General features: G+C 37.4%; 1 protein-coding gene across 3 annotated transcripts in view; it reads left to right on the forward strand.

Moving 5' to 3' along the window:
• Window positions 1–18,844, forward strand: part of SLC44A3 (solute carrier family 44 member 3) — a 100,544-nt gene that overhangs the window by 65,777 nt on the left and 15,923 nt on the right. For all 3 annotated transcript variants that reach the window (XM_074262745.1, XM_074262747.1, XM_074262746.1), the window contains 2 exons: window positions 2,967–3,123; window positions 6,178–6,264. In XM_074262745.1, coding sequence (XP_074118846.1) covers window positions 2,967–3,123; window positions 6,178–6,264 — 244 coding nt within the window. The remainder of the gene's footprint in view (window positions 1–2,966; window positions 3,124–6,177; window positions 6,265–18,844) is intronic.

Genomic DNA, 18,844 nt, shown 5'->3' on the forward strand with positions numbered 1-18,844 from the left:
TTTCTCTAAAAGAGATTACATTCTAATGGAGGAGACAACATCTGTGTTTGTGTATGTAATACTTATATACCTATTCTATATAATATACATTGCCAATATTATCTACATGTTCATAATGTGTATTATATGTTGTCTGTTATATATATTATATAAACAATATTATGCTGTATCCTGCATTAGAATGTAAGCTATTTGAGGGTAGAGATTTTTATAAAATTATATATATTTATAGTATATGTCTGTGTGTATGTAATACATAATATAGCTTACAAGAAAGAAACCAAATATATTGTCTTCTTCATTAGAATGCAAGATCTGGAGGCTGCTAGGTAGAACAGTGGATAGAGCACTGCTCCTGAAGTCAGGAGGACCTGAGTTCAAATTCAGCCTCAGCCATTTAGATACACTAGTTGTGTTACCCTAGGCTGGTCACTTAACCCCAATTGCCTCGCCATAAAACTCTTAAGTTCTTTGAAGTAGAGATTCTGCTTCTAAATTTTATATGTACCATGCATATGTATGGATATGCATATACATACACGCATATGTGTATGTAAATCCATATAAAACAAATGGAGGATAACCTCAGAAAGGATGGTACCAGCATCGGGGTGTGACCAGGAAGGGCCAGCTGGAAGTTGTAGCCCTTGAGCTGAGTTCACACGGAAGCCAGGGATTCTGAAACATAGCAGTGAAGAAGGATTATGTTCCAGCCAGAGTAAACAGCCAGGGCAAAGGAATGGGGATAGGAGATACAGAGCTATGTGGGGGGTCCAGAATGGCTGCGTCTTAGATTGAGTAGAAGGGAGTAAAGTATAGGAAGCCTGGAAAGGTAGAAGATGCCAGATTAGTTTGAGAGTAAATACCAGTCCATGCCTGGAATCTGCTGGATGGAGTTTTTATGCCAAAGAGCAAGCATCCTATACAGATGAACTCAGAGAGCTTGTTCTTCAAAAAGAAGAAAAAAAAGAAAAAAAATCCTGGTCTGAATAGATGATTTATATTCATGATAAAGAGACATTTCTTAAAACCCTGAGACCTTTCTGCCTTTCTGCCAGAACAAGCCGTGAAGTAAGAATGTTCATTTTCAGGGGTTTCTCAGCCATCAGCTTACATTGCAGTGTAGAAGGACCCATTAGGGAGTCCATAGGGCTTTGCTTGGCAGGAGTGAAAGAACTGTTCACAAAGGCCTCTGTCTTTCCTGTGAACTATGTCTATGACTCTCCGTGGTGTGGTGTCGGTGGGAACAGAGTGGTGGAGCTGAATAGAGGGGCGTGGGGCTTGGGGAGGGCAAAGGTTGATATCCATTCTGCTCCTTTTCTTTTCTCTTCCTGCCTGTGACGCTGGCCCAGGGACATTCTTGGGAACTGTGTCATGACCATTTCTGTAAATGATTCGCATGAAAGTGACCTTTAAAGAGAAAACAGCAACAACCACAAAAAAAAAAAAAAAAATTCTAAAAAATAAATACATAAAACCACCTCTTACTTTCAGGAGTGTCCTATCTGGGGGCTATTTGGAAGGGCCTGCATCTGAGAGTGTGGTTGTTTGGGTTGCTATCGGCCAACCAAAATGTATTTCATTTGCAGAGGGTTATTGTTCTGTTGCTGAAATCCAATCACCAAAATCCTACACAATCATGTTTGCTCTGGTTACATTCCCACGTGCAAAATCAGTCTTTTGAGGTCATTGATTAGATATCCTGATAAACTCTGAAGCAGGAATGAGGTTAAGTTCAGTGACAGGAGTTCAGGAGCAAAAAAGAAGCAAAGTAACTAGGGGGATTTGCTTACCTCAATTCTGAGGGTTTTCTCTGTTCTTATCTCCATTGACAGTATTGAATATAAGCAAAAGACCTTTGGGGTTGTTTTCTTGTTTTGTTTTGTTTTATTTGTTTTGTCCTGGCCTGTGATTTCATTGGTTTAAGAAGCTCCTACCTTTGAAGAAGGGAATCCCTTGTTCATCTTATGTCCTCAAGAGTCAGGACACTGAAAGTTTACTTAATTTGCCCAGAGTCAGCTGAGTGGCACAGTAGATTAGCCCTGGTCCTGGAGTTAGGACGTGAGTTCAAATTCACCTTCTCCCTTTCTAGGGCAAGTTATTTAACTTGTCTTTGCCTGACTTCCTCAGCTGTAAAATGGGAATAATAATAGCACTTACTTTGTTAAGATATTATGAGGATTAAATAAAATAATATTTGTAAAGCATCTGGCACTTAATAGGTGCTATATAAATGCTTATTCCTTTTTCTTTCCTTTCCTATCCTCCTTGCCACAGAATCACACAACTGGTATGTATAAAAAGCAAGAACTGAATCCAAGTCATAGGCATAAAATCTTAGATTTACAATTGGAAGGTTCCTCAAGGATCATCTCTAGCCATTCTTAATCTAGGACCGTGGGACTTGTTTTTGGTTTTTTTTTTTTTTTTTTTTTTTTTTTGGTTGTTTTTATATTTTGATAACTATTTTAGTACGTTCAATGTTCTTTGGAATCCTATGTACTTAATTTTCTGCATTTAAAAACATTGGAGAAGGGATCCTCCATCACACACAAGGTAAGAACCCCTGGTCTAGTCACACCCTTTTAATTTGTCACTTATTGCTAAGGAAACAGACCCACAGAACCTATATGGCTTACCCAGAGTCACAGTGTCAGAGCTGCAATGCAAATTCATGTCTTCTAACCCACTAACTATCTTTCCATTGTAGCACACTGCCTGACTCCAAAGCTGGTTCCAGAACCAATTTCCTACATGACCTTTCCCCACAAGAGCTATTAGTAAGAAATTCAATGAACCCAAATAATTGCTTAAATTCAGCAAACAACAAAGTGTCTGAAGGCTCTCCTCAACTCCATAAGGCTAAAACTTTGAGCCCTCTTGCTGATCTAAAACACAAAGATGTCATGGAATAACTGGATCATTGCCTTTTTGAATGCTTTCTTTTTTTCCCCTTCCCTTCATAGAAATAAAAGTGACCCTCCTCGGCGCCCCATTCTTTCATCCTTGGTCACTCTTTTTAACTATCATCAAGGAACGGTTGTAAAGGGGTCCTTTCTAATCACCATGGTGAGGATTCCGAGAACAGTTTTCACATACCTCTCTAACACCCTGAAAGAAAAGGTAAGTGAATTATACTGTGTGCTTCCCCCCCCCCCAAAAAAAAACCCTGCCTCCTGCCCTGGCCTGCTGCCAAGGGTCAGGTTGCAGGAAAGAAACCAGCTGGAAAACTACAGCTGGCTTGGGGTGAGGAATCCAATCTGGGCCCTTGTCAATTCAGAGCACTTCAGTATTCTTTCAATCATTTGTTTTCACTGTGCAAGTCTTTCTCTTACTTTTTGTGAATTTTGGTGGTTGGGCTTGAGAGAGAAAAAAGGAGAGGGAGAGAGAGATCTGGAAATGGTTTGAGTGCCTCATCTATTTAGCTGGATTTTTTCTCATTTAAATGTTTGCTAGAGGGGGGAAAAACAGAGGAATAAATACTTGAGATAAAATTTGAAGTCCGCCAGGGCATTTATCCCATAGCCATTTTCAAAAAAACAAATAAATGATAGGTAAAAAGGTTTACTTCTGGTTTTTATGAGAAAATATTCCCAATCTTTTCCATTTCGCACAGGATGTCATGGGAAGTTGCTGCTATGTACAACAGGAATGGGCAAGCTGACCCAGATCCCTGCTCCAAACCTAAGCAAAGGATAGAAAACTATAGAGTTTTTGTTTGTGTTGCTGCTCCTCCCCCTCCCTCCCAAAGCTCTCTCAACCCATCCCGCTGGTTTTTATTTCCATGCACATTTGGTTATGAATGCCAACAGAAACCAGAACACCAGGAAAACAGCTGCTCTCATGGTATTTCTGGCCCGCTGGAACAAGGAAAGATTGGAAATACCCCAAGCCAGCCTGTTCTCACACAATGTTAAGCTCTCTTCTTTTGCCAGAGGGTTGGAGAAACATCCGAAGTTGCAGCTATTTAAGATCCAAACCTTTTGAGTCTATGTACCATTAATGAAATAGAGAAGAGTCTATATGTATGGATGTCTTCTCAAGTCCTTGGAGTTCTGGTTTTTGTTTTTGTTGTTGTTGTTTCTGGAGAGTAAAATTGTCTAGAAATTGCTGTGTGCTTTCTTAATAATCCATGGAAAAGCCACAAGATGAATACAGAAATTGGGAAACATTGATTGGATTTCACACAAAAACACTTTGGCTTCCGGATCATGAAATGCATATTAAGTAGTTGTCATTTGAGGTGTGGAGCTGTTGGGTTTGGGTTTATTACTATCTGGATCTCGAGAAGCCACATTTTGATGGTTTTCTTTCCTTTCAAAGAGTCTTTTCCCTAACCAGGGCAAAACTGAAGATTTCTTCATTGCTGGCTTCTGTTTTTTTCAGAAATGGTCTTTTGCTCCTCCCATCCCAAGAGACCTGAAGAAAGTGACTCCTTGGGGAGAAATTAATTTTTATATAAATCAAGCAGGAGGTTTAGCTGACCCAGGAGGCAGAAAAAAAAAAAGCCAGTCTCTGAAGGAAAGCCTTTTTTATAAATCTTGGGAAGAAATTGGCAGAATAGCTCCAGGTCTCAAGCATGAAATCATAAAATCTGCTTTATCATCCCTGAGATTCCATGGCATCATGAAGCCCAAATCCTTTTTGATCATATTATACTTTTAAGGACTCTTAAAAGGAAGCAGCCCGTAAGGTCCTTTGGGGGAAGAACATTAGTCTTGGTATCCCCAGGTTCTTAATGTTTATTGATTGATGGCAAAGTGCTGACCTTAGTTTCAAGGGCTTTGAGTCTAGTTTCCAGCTGTGCCACCTGTGTGATACCTGTGTCAACCTCTTTAGACCTCAGTTTCTTTATCTGTAAAACATTTGACCTCTAAAGGTCCCTTCCAGCTCTAGAGTGATTATCCTTTTCTAACTTAAAAAAATCCTCCTTCACACTAACAAAGTGATTATCCTTTTCTAACTTAAAAAAATCCTCCTTCACACTAACAATATATCAATTTAGAAATTTCAGTCAACCATCATTTGTCTTTGCTACTTTAAATAGGCTAGTTTATGATCAGAGACAGGCCCAGAAGAACTCAGATTAAGTTTCATCCAATTGAATTGGCTTTAGAGCAAAAAAAAAAAAAAAAAAAAAAACCCTACTAACCACAAAAAAATAAGTCCATATAAGGCTGGGGTCCTGCCGATGTAAGATTTCATAGTTATTTGTGGAAATTCCTTAACTGATTATTAACTCTGATGTGGGTACTTCATGTTTGACTCCTCCCTTCTCTCTCCCAATAGTCTTAGTATTGAAACATGTGAGGAATTCAGATTATCTTTAGAAAATATAATTTTCTTTCTTGGACTTTAACCTCTAAACTAAAATTTTTGTTTCTATTTTATTTTTATTAAAATGAAATAAACAGGTTCTCTCTTTTTCATGTATATGTATAGAGCTTGAGGATGGGGATTGGGGGATAAGAAGGAGATGGTATGAAACACGGAGCTAGGTTTGTGGCCTGTCTTTAACAAACATTAGCTATGTGAATTTGGGCAAGTCATCTAATCTTACTAGGCATCAGTTTCCTATTCTGAAAATTTTATGTAGAGTTCTGTCCCAATTCTAAAACTATAAATTGCAGCCAAATTGTTGGTCAGCAATAGCAGAGTTTACACACCAGGTATTCCCTACCTCATGAAATTGCTGATTCTGGTCAAAAAAAGGCATAGATCAAAGATCCACATTGCTTGGCATTCTCCCCAGAATGCAATTTTTTTTCATATGCTAAAGCCATTTATAAAAATTGTGTGCAATTTAAAAAAGCAATTGGTAGGAACAAAAAAAAGGGGGGGATTCAAAAACAGTCTTAGAAAGTTGCCTGGAGCATTTAAATGCTCATGAGTTGCCCACTCTCATAGCTAGTCTGTATCACTGTCAGAATTGAAGCTAAATTTTTCTCACTCCAAAACCAGCTCTCTCTCTTCAACTCCTATGAACTACTGCTTCCTGTTTTTTACTAAATAAAAACATTTCTGTGTGGTCATATAAGAATCACTATATTCAGAATTATGTCCAAGCCAAAATAAACCTGTTTCCCAATTGGCTTCTTCACATTTTGCAGACAAACTCATGGATCCCCACTCCATTTGCTTTTTCTTCTTTTTCTGACTTTTTCTTTTTCCCAATAGGAAGACAGTGCCTGTGCAAAGTACATGCTTAAGTGCTGCTTATGCTGTTTTTGGTGCCTTGATAAATGCCTGAGCCATGTAAGCCAGGTAAGTGTCTCAATTGGAAATGGGGTTTGGGTGATATGACACTGAGATGAAGATTGTAAAATGCAAATTCCTTTAAGGCCAGTTACCTTTTTGTTTTTCTATTCCCAGAATCTAGCACCGTGCCTGGTACCTAGAAGGTGCTTAATAAGTGTTTGTAGGGTTGAGCTTATTTGGATGAAATGGAAGGGGATAAAATTGATAGTTCGGGATTGCCTTTGGCTTTAAAGAACAGTAGTCTCTCAGGTTCAGAAAGAAACATATTTCTCTTCTACAGAGAACAAAAGGGAATAAATCACTAGTTTGGTGAATATAGTATTTTTGGTGTCTTGTCAGAGAACTATAATTTTCCCTTAAATGGGTAGGAAATTGCCTCCCTAATTTTATACATTCCACCAATCTGCTTTCAAGATATAAATAACTCTCTCCCCCTGTGATTTATGAACACATACTACTATTGTTTAAATTTTGATTTTTTTGTTCAAAAATATTCAAATTGATGAAAAACACAGATTCTTTGAGTTGAATTTTCTTTCTCCTCCAGAAGTATGACTTCCCCATCATTCCCTCCCTTCTCTCATCTTCAATATCTCTTATTGACTGTTCTGATGACAACAAACATACCCAGATCTCCCTAGCCCTTAAAAACCCTTTACTTTCTCCTGCTATCCCCTCAAGCTATCATTCAAATTCCTGACCATGTATAATCATTGCCTCCCAACTCACCTCCCCCACACTTGAAAAAAAATTTTATTGATGTCCTTTTAAACACATCCCTTCTTAGTGATCCCCTACTACTTCCACCATAGAACCCTCTTTTTAAAACAAACAAAACTAAACTAAATAAATAAATAAGCAAAACAAAACAGCACTTTGGCTGTGTCAAACAATATACATCTCACTGTTCATCTGTATGGTCCACCACTTCCCTGCCAAGACGAGAGCATTTAGTTTCACTGATGTATTGAATTCTGAAGTAAATATTGGTCATTGCACAAGTCAGAATATTTATGTCTTTGAGTATTTTCTTTTACATTAGTGGGACTTTACAAGTATTTAAAAAGTATCATCATTGTGTAAATTGTTCTTTTGGTTCTTCATATTTCTGCATCATTTCATATAAAGCTTCTGAAGTTTTTCAGATTTCTTCATATTTGTCATTTCATATAGCACAATAATATTCTGTCATTCATATATATATATATATACGTGTATATATATATATATATATATATATATATATATATATATATATATATATATATATAGTTTATTCATCAGTTACTCAATATGTAATACTTTTCCCTCTGGTCTTTGATCTCTTTAGGGTATTATCCTAGAAGTGATCCACTAATACAAAAGTTATATAATATATAATAACATTTCTATTATAATTGCAAAATTATATTCCAGAAAAGGGGAGAATTTGGACCAAATCTTCTCATAGGTCCCTTGTAATGCCAAGATTTAATGGCTCTATAAGTATTTACTAAGCACATATTGAATGCAGGGACATACAATCTAGGTTAAGTGACAGAATCACATACAACCTTTAAATCACCACATAAGAGAAAAGATATCAAGTCCTGAAATGAATTGTACAGAGCCCTAAGATGTTTCAGAAAAGGGAAGTAATCAGTGCAAGCTGGAGGTATCAAAGAAAGCTTCATAGCAAGGAGAGTGAGGGAGCTGTGAAACATTGAAAGTAGAGGGTACTAACTTCCTATTGGAGATCTCTACCTAAATGAAGGTCCACTTTCATATTAGATAGAAAATATCTAGCTGATCTACATTTAGTAGCAACATCTTAGAGAATTCCCTTAGGTTCAGTGACTTGCTCATGATCACAGAGCTAGTGTCAGTGGCAAGGTTTGAATTTAGGTGGCGCAATGGAAAGATCGCCAGGCCTGATATCAGGAAAACTTCAGGAGTTCAAATCTGCCCTCAGTGTTCATATCATATTATGCCTTTCCATAGGAAGATAAGGCAATGATCATTTATTAAGTGCCCACTGTGTGCTCTTTGCTGGGTACACCTATCCCTGATGATTTTTTAGTTATTAAACCTAAAACAGGGACTGCTGGGATAGTACTCTTTGATAACTGCAGTGATGACACAGTGTCACGTATTTTATTTTATTTTTAATAATATTTTACTTTTCCAAATACATGCAAAGATAGTTTTCAACATTTATCTTTGCTAAACCTTGTGTTCCTAATTCTCTCTCCTTCCCTCCCTCCCCCTCCTCAAGACAGCAAACAATCCAATATAGGTTAAACATGTGCAGTTCTTCTAAACATATTTCCATATTTGTCATGCTGCACAAAAAAAAAATCTTGTTATAAGGGGGAAAAACAAGAGAAAGAAAAAAACAAACAACAAAAAAAGGTGAAAATGCTGTGTTTTGATCCACATTCAATCTCCATAGTTCTCATCCAAAGGGATGCAGGTGGCACTTTCCATCACAAGTCCATTGGAATTGCCTTGGATCACCTCATTCTTGGAAAGAGCCAAGTTCATCACAGTTGGTCATCACATAATCCTGTTTCTGTGTACAGTATTCTCTTGGTTCGACTCATTTCACTTAGCATCAATTAATATGTCTTTTCAAATTTTTCTCAATCAACCTGCTCATCATTTATTATAGGGCAATAATATTCCATAACATTCATATATCATAACGTATTCAGCCAATCCCTAATTATTGAATATCTTCTCATCTTCAGTTCTTTGCCACTACAAAAAGGGCTGCTAATATTATGTATTTTAGTGGTGAGGAGCAGGGAAAAGACATGGCAAGTTTAACTTTTTTTTTTTTATTTTGACAATATAATTTGAGTGAGTGACAAAGCCTATGGTACTAAGTTTGAGGCAACATTGTAATGGTCAGAGTGCTGAAATTGGAATTAGGAGAGACCTGGGTTCAAATGTTGTCTCTAACAATTATTACATAACCACAAGCAGGGCATATAACCTTGCTAAACTTCAACTGCCTCATATGTAACATGAGAATAATGATATTCCCTAAATAAGGAAGTACCTCCTTCATAAAGCTGATGTAAGGAGCAAATATAAACTTTAAAACATATAAATATTTGTTATTTCTAATAATCATATTATTATTATTATTTAGATTTTTTTTTGGCAAGGCACTTGCAAGTCAGTGTTAAATGTCTGAAGCCAGATTTTAAAGTCAGGTCCTCCCTGACTATCCATTGCACCATCTAAGTGCCCTTATTGTTTCTATAATTATTTCTGTTATTTCTAATATTTTTAGTAAGAATAGCTGATTTTTTTAGGATTATAGATTTCAAGCTAGAAGGGCCTTTGGAGACTACTGAGTCCCATCCTATAATTTTACAGGTGAGGAAAATTACAGCACAAAGAGGTTGTGATATGCCCAGGGTCATACCAGTAGTATCTGAGGTGAAATTTGAATCTGGCTCTTCCTACTCCAATTCTACTGTTCTCTCCAAAACATAGTTTCTAGTACTTTATTCTGACCAGAGTTATCGTGAGACTGTTTCTACTGTTATTATTTTTGGCTTGGACTTATGGAGATAATATGATATAGCAAAGACCTGACCTCAGAATCCCAAAGACCTGAATTCAAGTACTGTCTCTGACACATCTTATTTGTGTGACCCTTGGTAAGACTGCTCTTCTCTGAACCATAGCTAAGTCTCTAATATTATAAAGCTGCAAAAAGCATTTGTTGATCTGCATTGGTCAAGGGAGGTCCTCCACAGGGAGGAAATCTAAAACCCTGAAACCACAGGCTATTATCATTATTATCATATCAATAATAGAGAAGCAACTATATAAGAGAAGTGTCTCCTTCATAAAGCTGATTTAAGAATCAAGTGCTTACCATATTTTAAGATGTGTGTATATATGTATATGTGTATATATACATATAAGCATATTTATATTGTGTACCTATATATATATATATATATATAAACACAAATGCACATGTTTGTGTTATGTATAAAATCTATAATAACAATGTAAATGATAACCACAATAATAACAAAATCTTGCATTTTGCATTGCCCTGGTCTGGGGCATCTAGAAGATTGGCATAGATGAGGGTGCCTTCTGTGTCTTCCTACCAACATTATCTTTTTTGTTTGTTTATTTTATTGGAAAGTTCAGGTGTTTTTTTTTTTTCATTTATATCATAGCATCTTCCCAATCCTATTAATCTCCAGCAAAAACTCTTCAAACAGAGAACAGTTCAGCAAACAAAGTGACATGGGGATCATATCTGGCAGCATATATTTTATTCTCTAACTTTACTGAAAAGAAAGAGCTATATTTCATTTTCAGTTCTCACAAATCAAAATTGGTCATTGCATTGGTCTGAGTTTTAATGGTTTTTAATGTATTTTTCCTTTACATTCTCTAGGTGGTCGTGTGTGTTGTTTTCTAAGATTATTTTCTCAGTGTTCATGCTGTGTAGAACAAAGAATGACATCTAAGGTGCTAATAAAATCACAGCCAATGATAGTTTCAGAGACCATTATTCAATGTCACATTTCTGCCTTTGGCTGTGATGTGGGATTGCTATGGAGCCAGTTAAGTAGTTCAGTGCTCTATTTCACTGACCAGTGGCCAGAATCAGGACAAGACGAATCACATTTACTTGGTTCAAACAACAAAGTTTGCCTAGCTCTCTACAGTTCTATCAGCTCAAAGATCCTAAATAAATACAAGATCGTTATCTCTGTCCACCCCAGATTCTACTAACTTTCAAAATATATTAGTCAGCAGGGTCCCTAAAGAGCCCATTGAAACCATCTCAGTCCTTGTCTGATGTGATTAAAAAAAAAAAAAAAATCAGTGGTAACTAAGAAGTATTTAGATACACACATCCATCGCCCCCGCCTTCCTCTCCGCCTCATACTTTTTTCTGGCTTCCAAAGCACATAATGTGCGCTTCTGTCTCAAGAGCCTTTGTTGCAGAGACTTCACTTTTTTTAATATTTCAAAGCCTTCTTTTCTTCTGCCTTCCTCTGTGAGCCCGATTTCAATGAACCTTTTTTTTTTTTTTTTTTTTTCACCGTCTATCAATAGTGCAAGGGTAGTCCTTCACTTTTCCATTTGGAGTTTTGGTTCATCCTCAGCCAACTGGCAGATCTTCAGTTACCCTCTTCCATAGAGCAGCACGTGCATTCAGGAAGAAAGTAATGAATGATGTGGGGTTTCTTTATCCAGATGCCCAACATGATTTAAAAGCCTTAAAGGGGCCTCGTCCTTCTGGAATAGACATTGCCAGAATCTGGATGCCTTGGAAGATTTTAAGCTAGCCAAAGAAAGCTATTCTTTTAAAAGTTTGCATGTCATTAAAACAGTCATTCTGAAGAGTTACCCTCTTAGTCATGGCTTTTCTGGGGACTGGCAACTAATCTTGTGAAGATGGATATGCTGTGCATGTGTATGCATATCATGCAAAAATATACATTTGTATATACATGATCATTTGCTGGAAAAAATCTCTTGTAGCCAACAGTAATCCTCATAGCACAGCTGTTTCTGGGCAAATGGTACTTATCCCTATTTTAAATAGAAAGGAATGGAGGCACCAAGTAAGAGTACCATTTGCCAGGAACCATGAAGTGTCTCAAGAGCAACAAATAGAAGCTGATATTAGAAAGGTATTCTCTTTCTGGACATGTAGGAATAAACCAATATAAAAAGGATGGTAGAAAGAGAAGAAAAGTGTCTGTGTGTGTGTGTGTGTGTGTGTGTGTGTATTGTGTATATGTGTGTTTGTGCACCTATACACAGATATATAGAATCCCTCACTTACACACTGTTTTTTGTTTGTTCATTCATTTTGGTCGTGTCTGACTCTTTGTGACCCCATTTGGGGTTTTCTTGACAAAGATACTAGAGTGGTTTGTCTTTTTCTTTTTCTGGCTCATTTTACATATGAAGAAACTGAGGCAAAGAGGGTTAAATGACTTGTCCAAGATTACACCCCCCCCCCAAAGCACTAACTTAGTGGTAAATGGGAGTCTATCAGATATAATTATGTGACTGCTTCTAAAGAAATTTTCATGAAGTTTCATTTGATCTTTCTTCTTAATTTAACCAGCAATTAGTATGCCTTCTATATGCCAAGCATCGAGAATACAAAGACAGAAAAGTGATCCCTGCCTTCAAGAAACTTAACTTCTTCTATAGAAGGAAACAACATATATATATATATATATATATATAAAATTAACTACAAAGTATGTATAATTTGGGAGGAAAGAAGGGTCATGAGCAGTTGGAGGAATCAGGATAGACTTCTTGTAGGAGATGACCCTTGAATTGAGCTTCAAAGGAATTGGGAATTCTGAAAGATGGCTATAAGGGAATTGTCTGTTCCAGGAGTGGAAATTTGAAGATAGGAATTGGGATGATGAGTACAAGGAACAGGCCTCTCTGGTTGGAACATAGAATAATAAAGTAGACTGGAGCCAGACTGAAAAGAGCTCTAAAAGTCAAACAGAGGAGTTTATATTTTACAGTAGTGGCCAAAAAAAAAAGGGGGGGGGGCTTTTTCTTTTAGCCCCTTGTAAATTGATGATAACTTGAGAGATTGGAGGTAATGAGGTTGTGATTTACTAATCAATGAATATTTATTGCGTTACTGTGTGGTAACCTTTGTGCTAGGAATGCAAAGATAAAAAAATGAAATGGCCCCTGCCCTTAGAGAACTTACATTCTAATGGAGCCAACAATCTGTGTATGAGTTCAAATATAGATACTTCCTAGTGGTGTGTCTCCTAGCAAGTCACATTCCCCCTCTATATTTGATTTCCTCATCTGTAAAAATGAGGGGCTTGAGTTTGATGATCTCTAAGATTCCTTCCACTTCTAAATCCATGATCCCATGAGCCTCCAATATACATAGTATATTTATAACTTTGAGGGGCAAAGGCAGTAGCTGCCAGAGGAAGGACTTAAACCTAGGTCTCAACTAACTAAAAAACTAAAATTTTTTCTAGTACTTTCTGTACTAGAGACTAAGTGAAGTTTAAATTTTATTTTTTCAATTGATAAACATTTATTTTCTAACCCTGAGAAAATCCTGCCTGACAGGGTTTATAATCTATTTACTCTATATGTGTGTGTGTGTGTGTGTGTGTGTGTGTGTGTGTGTATATATATATATATATATATATATATATATATATATATATATATATATATATATGTAGAGAGAGAGAGAGAGAGAGAGACATAGAATATATATATATATATATACACACACACACACACACACACACACACACACAAATACATTAAATGGATATACACATAGAACATATATTATAATCTATATGTATATATACATAGACTGTACATAAATACATAGAATGTATGCACTTACATACATGTACATAGAATGTAAGCTTTTTGAAGGCAGGGGTCATTTCATCTTAATCTTTGTATCCCCAGCACATAGCACAGTTCATTACACTTAAATACTGGCAGTATTTAGTATTTAGAAGTATGTTTGTATAATATTAAGTATATAGAAAGAATCCTTTATATAAATAACTTAATTGCTCACAAGATTATGAGTTCCCTAAGAGTGGATACCACGATCTCATTCAGCTACATGCTGATTAATATTTAACAATCAGTTTTCTGAAGAAAAGAAATCCATGCAAGACACAATTCAAATTTAATCTGCACTATTAACATTTTCTCCATCTTAAATCTAGCCAATTATTCAGAACAATAAATCAAGCCCTGATTTGTAGCATTTGCCCATTTCTAAGGCACAAATGGAAATTTACAGTGAAAATTTAACCATTAATTTGGAATTGATTACAGCACATCCTTGCCCTTATGTGTCTTTTGTTATCCTTTTAATACCTAAAGCTGTGCCCAGGACACATCCTCAGCTTCCAAACCCTGTGCTCTTGCCACTGACCCACATAGAAGTGAGGAACAAAAGGCTGTAAGATATGATAAATGGTAAGATAACTTGATAAATTTGGTTGAATTGAACTGAATGACTAGAAACTGCCTTTGATGTTGCAATAGCAGAGAGAAGTTTGGAAAATGCCATAAAGGTTTCAATAGCAAGTTGAAAAATTCTGGTTTAATAGAGAAAGCAATGGAATTGATTCCTCAGATTTTGAGTTCAAATTCGGACTGCCCCCCGACATATTCACACACACACAAATTTGTGCATATCACTCTCCTTTTCTGTAGACCTTGTACAGCCAAAAAATATCATTTAGATTGTTTCCTTTCTTAAAAAGTAAAGGAGACTGGACCACTGCAGCAAACCCACCCACCAGCATATAGAGCTTCCTTTATTCAGTCCTGCACTAATTAAAACTAACAAATAAAACTATCAAAAAAAAAAAAAAAAAGCAACAGAATTATGGACTCATAAGTTCATGGATCCAGAGGAGAAATGACATTAGAGATCATCTGGTCTCTTTGGGGGTCCCCTAAAAGGTTAAATTAATTGCTCTGGATTACATAGATAACAAGTGACGATTTGAACTCATATCCTGTGATTTCAAATTCAACAGTCTGTCTGCTCTACCATCAATCTCTGACTCCAAATTTAGTTCTATTTCCCCGCATCTCCACAGAACTGAGGAAAAACAAGATCTAAGTACAAGAGAACTTGATTCTGCACCGTAGGACCTGAGTTCAAATCTAAGCTCTATCACTCCCATCTGTATAACCTTGACCTCTCTATCTCAGTTTCCTCCTCTGTACAATGGGGAAGTTGAATTAGCTGAGCTCTCCGATCCTTTCCGGCTCTATGGTCTTTGATTCTGCTGTTCCAGCTTAAACTGGTTCTGTGTTCCTGGCACCGAGTCAAGTCACTTTCAACATGATAGCAGCAGGGCAAAGAAAGTGAATTCAAAAGGAAATTAAGGCTGCCATCAAATGCAATGGGTAGTCCTCTTCATGAAACAGCTGCTGCTGTGGTATCCTAGAGGGAACACACACACTCACACCCATACACATGCTTATATACACACTTGGGAACACATGTACATGCATACCCACATATACTTGTATACATACATGTGTACTCTTACAGAGACTCACTTATATGTACAAATACATACACACATGTATTCACACATATGACTCTCCAAGTACAAGATCCAGAAAAAAGCTAAACTAATAGAGCTGATTCTTGTTCTTTGGTGCTTGAAAAGGAAAAAAAAAATCAGTTGCCATGGAAATCCTCTTTCAGCAGCCTCGTTTTCTCTGAGTTTCGGCCTGCCATAAGGAGTTCAGCTGTCACACAAGAGCAGGCTTTCTCTTCACAAACAGGGCCCTTTCCATTTACGGCCTGGCTCTCAGCCACATGGCTTTCCTCGTGAAGCTGCCCAGGTCGGCCCTTTGCCTCCCCAGCCTGGCCAAAGCTGTGTACCCTCAACAGAACGTGCCCGTGGCGGGCTTTTCAGAATGTATGGTGTGTAGATATACATAAACATTCCCATTTGGCCATCTATGATTGCTCATACTCTATTCTATCCTACTCCTTCTTAGTCTACAGGGAGATGGCTATAGCTCCCCCAAGGCTCTTAGCAGAGGATCCACTGAAATGGTGTGATCCGGGTAGCCTGGGACTCTATGAAGACAGTTTGGGATCAGGGAATGAGAGGAGAAATCTACTCTCTAGAGAGAACTCATTTTACCTTTTTTCTGTTAGTATTGTCAGGCAGGATTTTCTCAGGGTTAGAAAATAAATGTTTATCAATTGAAAAAATAAAATTTAAACTTCACTTAGCCTCAGTTGATGTAAGTCAATAAGAAAAAACTTAAACCATAAAAAAGTGATCCTCACCTTGTTTGAATTTTGCCACACCACTCACTCTGACTCAGGTTTTCTGCAAGAATTAAGTGAGGTGTAAGAAAGCTACGTGGTAAAGTCCAAAGAGAGTCCAAAAGACCTAGAGTCAAGGCCCTTCTCTGAGAAAAACTGGCCTTTCTCTGCATCCCCAGCACTTCAGCAAATGGGTATATAGTAAGTGCTTCATAAATCCTCATTGGCTGTATGACGGTGAGCCAGTCATTTCTCCTCTCTGTGAGCTCCCCCAAAGACTCTGAATTACAGAGAAGACTGTTCTGCATTGATACAGAAAGGGATTTTTTTCATCCAGCAGTTAGTTCCCTGTACCAATGGAATTACAGGCCCAGGCCCTAGGCCTATATGCATTTTGCAGATGATAAAGCATTGTAGAAAGAAGAATTTGTTATTCAGTAAGGGCTTACATAGTCCATGGACTAACCATCAGCTTAGAGTTGTAAAGTCAGAAATGTCATCTAGTCTAAAGATCCCTCCAGTTGTTGTTTAGTCAATTAGTCATGTACAACTCTTTGTGGCCCCATTTGGGGTTTCCTTGGCAAAGATACTGGAGTGGTTTGCCATTTCCTTCTCCAGCTCATTTTACAGATGAGGAAACTGAGACAAACAAGATTAAGTGACTTGCCTGGAGCGAAGCAGCTAGTAAATGTCCGAAGCTGGGTTTGAATTCAAGTCCTGATCCCTAGTCTCACACTGTCCTTGTGCCACCCATTGTGCCATTCCAGGGCTGTGAGACTGTTCTTTGTTGCCCACTCGAAGCCTAGTGCAGTACAGTGGATTGATGTTCATGTCCATTAGAAATCATTGGGCCTATGTGATTCTAGCATTCACTAAACTATTTCCATTTTGGCTGCTCCAGGAATTCACTCATCATATTGTCTACAAGAAATGAAATGAAGCAGTGAATGGCAAAGTATACTGGTCTTCAGGCTAAGATAAGCAAGTGGTGCTATGTGGGTCTGTCAAGTTCTAAAGATTTGCATGCCTAGGACAGTGTCCTGAAAGTGGAAACAAGTTAAAGCCTCTTATTTTGTCATTAAGTTTAGAGATTAGGCTGGCTTTGGCTCTTGTATGGCACTTTGTAGTTATACCTCAGCACATAAAAGGTTTTTGTCATTTCAGTTCATCTCCAGTATTCCTCTCAGAACCAATCACACAGTTCCTTCATACTTCATTCATGGGTGTCAGGAATTTGGGGGGCTAAAAATTCATCTCTGTGGCCAATCTGGTGATGACACTCTCTGAACTTAATTAAATTATGTTATATTATTTAGATTATGCTCTATTCAGTTTCATGAGCATCATCAAATTCATTGTGCATATTTAAAGGTGTTTTCTGAACCACGTCCTTATTATTCAATTTAATTTAACAATCCCATTTATTAAACAGCTGCCTTGTGCAGGGCATTACTTATGAATGGAAGGCACAACACGGGCATTCCATTAGCTAAAAGTATATTAAAACTTTCACAAGAAGCATACAATTTAAGAATTTCCAGCAATTTTACAATTAGTCCAGCACCAAAGCCAGTGCAGCAATTCTTTCCACAAATTCCCTAATTTATAGTCAACCAGCTTCCACTGGAACACAACCAAAGATGGAGAACTCCTGTCTTGTGAGATAGCCCTTTCTCTCCTCTTCACAATACTTCTGACTACTACCACAATTTGTTCAACCATTCCCCTCTCAGTAAGATTCAACCTTCCTTCCAATTTTTTGCTTGTTTAAAATGTCTGCCACGAATTTTTTTTTTGTACTTACAGGGGCTGTCCTTTCTTTTTCCAGTGGATTTATCAAAAATCCAGGAAATAACTTAATGACAAAATAAGAGGCTTTAACTTGTTTCCACTTTCAGGACACTGTCCTAGGCATGAAAATCTTTAGAACTTGACAGACCCACATAGCACCACTTGCTTATCTTAGCCTGAAGACCAGTATACTTTGCCATTCACTGCTTCATTTCATTTCTTGTAGACAATATGATGAGTGAATTCCTGGAGCAGCCAGAATGGAAATAGTTTAGTGAATGCTAGAATCACATAGGCCCAACGATTTCTAATGGAGTAGCCCTGCTGAAGAGCTTGTGATAAAAGAGGGCTCACAATTTAACTCAGACATGGATGAATGATGAATAAATGAAGCATTTATTGTGTGTTTACTATGTTGAAAGCCTTGTGCAAAGGCAAAATAGTTCCTGCTCTTATGTGATTGCACATATATGTGTTAAAGTAGATTAAATAGGGAACCTGCTAGTCCATGTTGTTGTCAGGACTGTGTGATTTCCCTGGTATTTCATTTAGTTCTGGAAGAGCATATGAATCACAGTACAATTCTGGGAACCAAGCAGTTTTTCATAACTCATATTCTTGGGCAGTAGCCGATTATTTATTCTTATGTTTCTGGTGCACTATGAAATAGACGGCCATTTTCCTGACAAATTAAATGAATTAATTCTTTTTAGATGCTTTCTGTCATGACCCAAGCATTTGGGGGCTGGAGATTCTGGGTCCAAACCTGTGATTCCGTTGGCATACAGAACTCCCTAGAAGGAACCACTCCCTGCTAATACAAGTCAGCTACTGTTATGCTTTTATACTGTTATGTAGAGTTCTACAGGGTGGCCTACAGCAAAGCTTCTTAAACTGTGGGTCATAACCCCATATGGGGTCATGTAACTGAATGTGGGGAGTCATGAAATTATGATTTATTACCAGTAAATGTTTGATTTA

This window comes from Sminthopsis crassicaudata, chromosome 4 (assembly GCF_048593235.1).
Source record: "Sminthopsis crassicaudata isolate SCR6 chromosome 4, ASM4859323v1, whole genome shotgun sequence".
NCBI lineage: Eukaryota > Metazoa > Chordata > Mammalia > Dasyuromorphia > Dasyuridae > Sminthopsis > Sminthopsis crassicaudata.